Raw genomic sequence first — 9269 nt, 5'->3', positions numbered from 1 at the left:
TCATGAATGAACTATTTACTAATATATATATAATATAATAAAACAAAAGATTTTCAATTAAACATAAAATATGTTACTCTAACTCGTCCTCGAACCTGTTCCTCCTCCAAAAAAGATGACTAAATTCTCTTGATCGTCTGCTAAATATGCTAATTTTGCAACATGCGCCACCAAAGATTTTATAGCGCCACCAGAAAAAAATATTATGGAACGCCGTCAGCGTTTTTTTTTCCAACGATAACATTTGCAAACTTAAAGATGTATTGTCCCTTTGACTAATTCCAAAAAAATAAAAAATAACAGATTTCGAAAAAAGGTGGGTCATTTTGAAGTATCATAATAGTTATTAACTATCACCAAAAATTTGTTGAAAAAAAAATCATTTAACTGAAATACAGACGTTTTTTTGTTAAAAAAATAACTTTGACTTCCAGTCAAAGTTTTCGATCAAAACATATCCCATAATGAAACACGCTTGTTTGGCTACTCTGTATGCATAATCATAAAACTTCCTCACGATCTGTGTGAAAATACCTTCTCAACAACCGTGACGAATTGTAAACAATCCTAATTAGCATATGCATAATGCATACTCGTGGTTTGAAATCTTTGTTTACTTTCGCTCGCGACGATTTTCCAGACGAAATGTAATCAAATCAATTTACCTGTTAATTACGTAAACTTGTTGTTTTTGGCTTGAATTTTCGACTTATAGTGAATAACTTTAATATTACTTTGATATGGCCAATTTAAATTTAGAATATTTTGACCTTCATTTTTTTGTGTTTCAAGGGACAATATATCTTTAAGCCATACGGCATTTGTATAAATGGCTGTATAGACGGATTCTCTAGACACATAATATGGCTAGAAGCTTACTTAACTAGCAGCAATCCAAAAGTTATAGCCGGCTATTACGTAAATTCTGTTCGCCAACAAATTTCGAATTACTAATTTGAAATTTCGAATTATTAATTCGAAATGTTGAATTATTAATTCGAAATTTTGAATTATTAATTTGAAATAACGAATTAATAATTCGAAATTTCGAATTAATAATTCGAAATTTCGAATTAATAATTTGAAATAACGAAATAAATAATACGAAATTTTGAATTAATAATTCGAAATTTCAAATTAGTAATTTCGAATTAATAATTCGTTATTTCGAATTTGTGAATGCAATATTATTTTTTTGTTGGCCCTAATAGGCTTTCGTACATTTGAATTCCAGTCTCAAATAATGCCAGATTGGGCCAAATATTAAATGCCAAATCCCCAAAATGTGTAACTAAATTTCGCCACCAGCGGTTTCATACTTAAAAAACATATGTAAAACCCCAACTGACACAAAATAAGGCTTAAATTATATTCCCATCATGTTGTTCAAAATTTATTTATATTTTTAATTTTGTTCGTAATAACTAATAATTTCTCAAAATAGTTGAGGTGCGAAAATTTTAAATGCAGACAAACTGTGCTCAAGTACGACCAAAATGGGTATAGTAGCGCACAGTGCTAAACAAAATCCTATTTATTATCACTGTCCTCAAGTACAACCAAAATGCGTATAGTAGCGCAAAGGGGTTGAGGATGCCATGGGCTTCCAAATAATGCCAAAAAGTATAATAATTCTAGAAATGGCATTTTATAAACATTTGTTATAAGCATAGTACAAAATATAAGTAACAATTTATATACTAATACTGTATAACTAAATTATATTAATTAAATCAGTTCCTAATAGAAACGTCTTCAAACCTTTGTTTTTTGGTTGTCACATTATCAAACCGCCTCTATCCTGTATACATAATTATAATATTGTAAACAAAATCTTGAAATTGTATTTGTGCGGCCCAGGAGAGAACAACAATGAGTTGATCTGGGCCTCTGTGGCTAATATTTAATACAAATAAAGTTTGAATTGAATTGAACAATAGTGCTCTATTATATTACAGTATACATCAACATGGTGGCGCTCTTTCTTGATACTCAAATTTCATTAATCCTCAATTATCATATAATCGCACGGGTCCTACTAAACACCTCCAGATACCACCAGGTACCTACTAGAGCAATAAATCTTACCACCAGAGAGCAGCCACCTGTTTGGAATTGATTATTAAGGGTATATTGCAAATTTTAAAGCTTAATTCTTTCAGAAACTGATAAAAGTTGAAGTTTAAAGTTGAATTTCTCGCCGTCGTATTCCATAACCGAATACGTTTGATAAACATTATAGCAACGAAACGAACGCATTCATCCGTGTCTCATGTGTAATGTATTCAACGGTCAACTATGAGGCGCTACCGATGAATTTATTTGGTCAAATAAAATCAGAAATTCGTTTCTGTACACTATAACATTTATTAAAAATAAATAAAACTGAATGCCAACTACTTTTTGTCAGTGAAGGTAAAATAGAGTAAAAGAGAAAATAAAACAGAAGTTTTAACTTGATATTACCGTGTATTTTATGTCTAAAGAAATATCTGGTGAAATAGAAAATATACAACATTTTTTATTTAATTGCCAAGCTGTTAATGCTATAATTATAAGAGAGATTGAATTAGTAAAGCTAAATAATGACCTTGAAATTTTGGATGAGTCTGCAACAAAGGGAAATAATTAAAATTAATGTGCAAACAAAATGTTATCGTATGCTATTTGTTATGTTATCGTTACCGATTTTGACATACAAAACATGATAAAAACATAATGTCAAAAGAAAGACTAATCGCGCAATCGATTGGTGTATTTTATGTGACTGACTAAAGTAACAAAAAAGCATCGGTAGCGCCTCATAGTTGACCGTTGAATACGATACCCAATAGACACGGATGAATGCGTTCGTTTCGTTGCTATAATGTTTATCAAACGCATTCGGTTCTGGAATACGACGGCGAGAAATTCAACTTCAAACTTCAATTTTTTCTGAAAGAACTAAACTTTGAATAATTCCAAACAGGTGGCTGCTCTCTGGTGGTAAGATTTATTGCTCTAGTAGGTATCTGGTGGTGTTTAGTAGGACCGCATAATCGCACTGTACAGTACTGTATAACACATTAGTATTAGTTGTTGGAGATTTGTATAGCAACATCACCTACGACGTATTCTTACGGTGATATGAACTGTGCTGAAAGATGAAAAGAGCATTCAACGGGGTATAGAGCATCGTTGATAACACAGCTCATCGAGGTCATATACTAAGAAAATACAAGCAAGGTATTTATTATAATAATATGCATATTACCGTTCGTGTATACATCTGTATTTTTGGTTCTTAAATTACGGGGCGCCGTTTGGGACATTGCTGTTGACATAATTCATTCTGTACTTTTAGATAATAAATGTAAATATAAGTTATTAGTGATGAGTACCTAAATATTTACGTATGGGAAGTAAAGTTAATTATATGCATTATGAATAATATGTTACGTTACATACTTTACTTTGTCGTCACACCGTGTGAATGCGGTATATGGCGCCCCGTGACCTTCGACCAAGTGAACTTCAATATTGATTGGGATTCATTGTTTACATCAGAATATCATCCGTAATGTGTGCTCATTATACCCCCATGCCATAGAAGGGAATATTTTAGTTGATTGATTATTGTAGGGATTTAGTCTACCGTATTATGGGTATGTATTCTCTTTCCTGCGTAATCTCATTCTCAGGACAAAAAGAAAATACCGATTTACAGACTACTTACTGTAGGCCACATTCACACGAGCCCCAGATGGTCCAGTGCTTCCGGACGCAATATGATCACTTGTGTTTTATTATCATAGAAGAATCTGCGTTGAAATTATTTTGAAGTGAGTATTTATCACGATTTTATTTGTATTTCTATAAACTAAATTGTTTGAACCATGGAATACTCCCTTTAAATAGGTACATTATTATGTCTCTAAATACAGTATTAGACGTTAGTAGGTACCACAGATATAGAGAGACCATCAAAGCAGGTCAGATAGGTCTCTGCTTATACTGCAAATAAGGGATTTTGAGTTGTAATTCCTCCTTCCTGCATGCATGCACTTTGACCCCTGTCATCAGATGACACATACAGTAATAGATATAAATATATGTAAATATATTATTACACAAACTGTCTATAAAAATAAATACGCTCGACTTTATGGAACCAGTGACATGACTTTTCGGAAATGAATACTGATCGGTTATGACATGATATTTTCCTTGACCTTTAGACTATAAACCTAGGAATTTATGCGCATATAAAACTATAAAGTCGATTCTGAGATGCACTAAGAAACCGGTGCATGTGTATTTATTTGTATGTTACAATATTTGTATTTTCAGTCTAGAACAATGGTGTCGAATATGTGCACAAGTGACAGCCGTCGCAAGCAGAAACTGACCAAGTTAATTGGTGTACCAACCGTGTATTTTCTCGCCGAAGGAATCGTTTTTCCAAGTGTGGGATTTTTCCTAGTGGATTTTATTGACGGACTTGACACGAACGCTCGTTCTATGGGATTCGTACACAGTCTTTATCTTGGGATTATACTACTGTTAGGTAAGTATATTTCAGTTTAAAGACACAGTAATAGAGCGTAACGGACAATTGTGTTGTGATAGCCTCCGTGTCAACAACAATTTCGAAATCAAGGTACGCAACGCAAATAATTGGACCAATCACGACGCGATGGATCATCCAAACTGTCGCTTGCGTTGCGCATGCGTCGTTGCGATGTGGGAACCAAGCTTAAAGGCCAGGTGCGGGCAAAAAATTTCTATTGAGCATACATTCCAATAATTATCGATCTATAGTTTCCCCTATGTTTCATAATTTTTGGGATTTTATTTGTGTTACCACGAGCTTGTTGAAAATAAGCACTTTCTTATCAGTGGGGGGATAGTTCAAATTACACAGTAAAATCTCTATTCTTTTGTACACACATTTTGTAAATAGAGAGGCATTTTAAAAAGCTATGAATAATAAACGGTGTGGTAAAAAATGTTATCAGATGACTAAATATAGGTAATATAACTTGAATTTTACATTTCTGGTATTTTTATTCAACTTCAAATTTTTATTTGCATGCTATAGCAAAAATTATCCACCGTATATCCACCATCTTTTTTCACTTGCTAGGGAGTCACCAGACATGTTATTACATTAGGTTAACAACCTAACTACTGAAAAAAGTCTTCCTGGTTTTTATGGAAGAATTTTGCCAAATTTTGTTTTTTACCATATTAAGGGAAATTCATGTTTTTTCGTCCTGATTTCTGTTACAAATATTTGATTTATGTACAATTAACCAAATATTATATTTAAAAGTCATGCCTGTACCTGAGCTTTAAAGACTATAGATAGCGCGTGACGTAATGTTGTGATATCCTGCGTAACTACACCAATCTCTAAATGAAGATAGGTATATTTAGAAATGTAAAAATGTTTTACCGTTTTTTGTTTTATTATCGCGTAACAGGTCCAGTAGCTACACTAATAGCCAAACGATTTGGGAATAGGGCAACGATTCTAGCCGGTTCGTCTATGGTTGTAGGAGGGTTGGTGGTGACGTCACAAGTAACCCATATTTGGCAAATATTGCTGTCTCATTCCCTAGTAACAGGTATGTTTATTTTGCTTACTACATCTCGGCGTATATAATGAAAATGTTTCACAAGAAGTAAGATATAGGCCTAGTGTACAATGCCTCCTTAACAGCGTAACTTAATATCTGCGTTCTCATTGAACCCAGATTCTGGTCCGGTTGTATAGTACAAAAATGGATATTATAGTGTTCAAGGAACCATTCACACTAACGTATTCCGGATTCCGTACAAAACGTACGCGTGTGATCGAAAAATGTAACATATCCCGGAGTTTTTGATTGTGTGAACGAATTTTAATGTCGACCCGATTCACAACAAGGTCCGATGTGTACTCGGGCCATATTCAGCAATTATTTCGTGTTGATGGTGTATCAACAATAGACGTTTACTTAACTTATAATGTGTTGGGCCCTTGGCCTAGTTAGGCCTACTCTCTCTGGTTACTGCTGAATTTTTAATAATGGTTTTTCTTCGCTGAATGTTTTTACCTTCATTGTGTAAGATTTATATAACTCGTCGGTCATTTTAACCCATGTTTTTATTGTGTTTCTATAACATTTGTTTTTATTTTTGTTAGGTTGTGGCCTATGTCTGTTGACACAAGGGATGGTGTACGATTTAGCCAGCACATTTAACAAATCTGCTTCGATTTACATTGGATTTATGTATGCCGGCGCATCCGTTGGTTTTGTTGTGAACCCCCTTATATTTTCTCAATCCCGGTTATATTTTGGATGGCGGGGAACGATTCTAATAGGTAGTGCTGTCTCCATGCATATGCTACCGCTTGTTTTGATATTATTTCGTATAAGACGTCCGACTGAAAGCGATGACGTGATAACACGTGAGGTCTGCTGCAAAGAAAATGACGAGCTCTCCACCGAAATGACCAGTAAACAATTAACCAATAGAAAACAATGTGTTGGTGAGAGTAGTTATGAGTGCAGTAAAAATGACGAAGACAATGATGGTGCTAAAAACATTGTAGTTGAGAAAGGAAGTCGGAATATCCACCAGAGTGTTGACGAATGTGCGGACGAGTTATCAGAGTTGACGACTGAAGACGTTAAGAAAGTTCCGAACGAACCGGAAGACCAACGGCAACTTGAAGCCTGCGAACCTCAGCAAGAGAATCCTCCGTCATTGCTAATGTTTTGCAAGACGCCAAGTCTCTTACTGTTCTCTACGGTATATTTCTTCGGACGATTTGCATATATAGGATTTTTTGTTCATTTTACCGCAAGTCTTATTCTAAGAGGATTTTCAGAGCAAGACGCTGCTTTAGTTTTTACCGCTTACGGAATCGGCGGTATGTTGGGGAAAAGTTGTTGCGGAATTCCGGGCCGATTCGGTATTATTAGTAACTACAATTTCTACATGATTTCTATGTTTATCATAGGTTTTTGCTTTGTAACTTTTAGCTCAATTACTAATATGGCTACTCTGTTGACGAATGGATTTGTTGTAGGAGGTTTCATAGGCGTTTTTGTAGGTCTATTTCCCGCAATCACACAGAGTTGCGTGTCAAAAGAATGGTTTAATTTTGCTTACGGATATATAGGGATACCAACTGGTGTATCCAGTGCATTAGGCGGATATATTATGGGTAAGTATATACAGTAATAATGGTTTCCTTCTCCAATCAAACACCATGTTTAATCTAAATCAGACATTGTTAACTTTCACTTTCACAGTAACTGTAAACAAAATATACATTATTAAAACACTTTGTCAAATTTCCTGAAATTGGATCAAAATTATTCAAGCGTCTGGAGTTAGTTAAGTGGCTTTCGTACACACAAATACAAAGTATTGAGTGGCCGTTAAGAACGTCACTACCTGTTCGCACGCAAAGGCATACTAAAGCTTGGACGTAACGTAAGCGTGTTGACCAATGACTAGTGACTATTCGAATAATCCATCGCTTGTGATTGGTCAAATCAGCTACGTTGTGCTTACGTCGTTGCGTTGCGTGGCTAGTGGGAACCAAGCTTTATACGCCAGTCTTACGCCGTACGTGTGAACAAAACATAACTAATTTATCTTGCTTATTCTCAGGTGCAGTGTATGATGCTAGTGGTGTTTATACTGTGTCTTTCTACATTGCTGGTATATGCTTCTTCTTCAACGGTATTCTCATGTTCACCAAAATATGCATCGACAAATGTTCTTCTTCGCGTCGTTCTAATATAGTATGTGATTAATACAAGAATGGAGAATAGCCAAACATTATGATAATGTATAGCAATCTAGGCGATGGGCAAAGATCTGGTTATTTTAATTGAAAATCGTGTGCTATTAGTATGTGTAACTTTTAAAAGCGTTATTATATAGAACAATAACATCAATCTTATTCGTAATTCAGGTTTTACTAAAATAATCCTATATTAGGACATTTTAAATACATTAAATACATGTATGTTATGTATAGTACTTTATAATGTAGTGTTATAGTTTTATTAAAGATTTTTAAAATTACATTTTCAAATGTATATTTACTGTTGTACTTTGTATTCATTACATCAAAAACATGTGAAATATCAGAGGCTATTGATTGATTGATTGATTGATTGATTGAATTTATTTGATGCTCAACATTAAAATAACAAACAGACTAAAGACAAAATAACGAGCATCAGGAACACCCATTAGGAAAAACCAGCCCATTTCCAATGGGGTCCAAATTATGTTAAAGAAGCATATTATATTCAACGTACTCATTTATCTGATTTAAAGCCGTAGACTGAAGAGGTGAGGTGCACATGTAGGCCACCATCCATTGACAAGCAGAATTGAGAAATGAGACAAGGGGAGTAGGAAGATGTTACACCTATAGATGCCCAACATTGAGGTTCTAAAACCTACTTGTTGTGGTTGAAACACCGCTCTATCAGTGCAACCTACCTGTTCCCATAAGTCTAGGTGTTCAAAATTGTAGGCCTATGAGAGAGGAGAAATGGATACAATAATAGGCCTAGGCCTACCATGGAGGAATCCTCCATGGGCCAACTATCCAGTTTACATAGAACTCTTCAGGAAATACAGTAAATTTTAATCTATAACATTTTTATGATCCGTGTAATGTACTTAACTAAATTTATAAATTTGTTTTTTATTATAATGTACCAGTAGTAGGCCCAGAGCTTGATTCCCATTAGGACGCGTACGCAACGCAATGACGTAAGCCGCAACCAATTGACCAATTAAAAGCGATGGATTATTCAAACTGTCGCTTGTGATTGGTAAATTCGCTTGCGTTGCGGCTTACGTCCTTGCCTCCTAGAGTGGGAATCAAGCTTTACTGATCGGTATTGTGAATTTAGAAATTTGCGAATATTTCATATTAAAATATTCGTAATAAATGACAGATACTGAACTGGAGAAGTTGTAGTTATAATTGCCAAAATACGGCACAGTTAAGTTTTTCTATAAAGTATAAATTATAATTAAAAATTATAAAACTATAATTATTATACAGAAAAAACCCCTATTAGTAAGAGGTCCAGAACGTGTTACATACGGGTGTCCCTTAGGAATTGACCCTATAGGCCTAATGTCCCTCGTTTGTTTCATAGCAAAGTGTCTCATTTAATAGGGGTGTTCCAAAGAAGGGAAATATAATATAATAATATTAATATAATACGACCAATTCTTCCCCATAGGCCTACCAGGGAAGA

The 9269-nt window shown here is 34.5% G+C and overlaps 1 protein-coding gene across 1 annotated transcript; it reads left to right on the top strand.

Annotated features, from left to right (window-relative positions):
• The first annotated feature begins 2974 nt into the window (after positions 1-2974).
• LOC144855584 (monocarboxylate transporter 9-like) lies at positions 2975-8084 on the top strand. Its single transcript, XM_078713487.1, has 6 exons — positions 2975-3225; positions 3681-3821; positions 4330-4546; positions 5466-5609; positions 6170-7198; positions 7651-8084. Exons 3-6 carry the CDS (start codon positions 4339-4341, stop codon positions 7794-7796), a joined length of 1527 nt encoding a protein of 508 aa, XP_078569613.1. The 5' UTR covers positions 2975-3225; positions 3681-3821; positions 4330-4338; the 3' UTR covers positions 7797-8084.
• Positions 8085-9269: the final 1185 nt, after the last annotated feature.

This window comes from Antedon bifida, chromosome 11, assembly GCF_963402885.1.
Source record: "Antedon bifida chromosome 11, ecAntBifi1.1, whole genome shotgun sequence".
Lineage (NCBI taxonomy): Eukaryota > Metazoa > Echinodermata > Crinoidea > Comatulida > Antedonidae > Antedon > Antedon bifida.
Note: the sequence above shows the minus strand (reverse complement) of the source record. Positions and strands in the feature narration are given on the sequence as shown.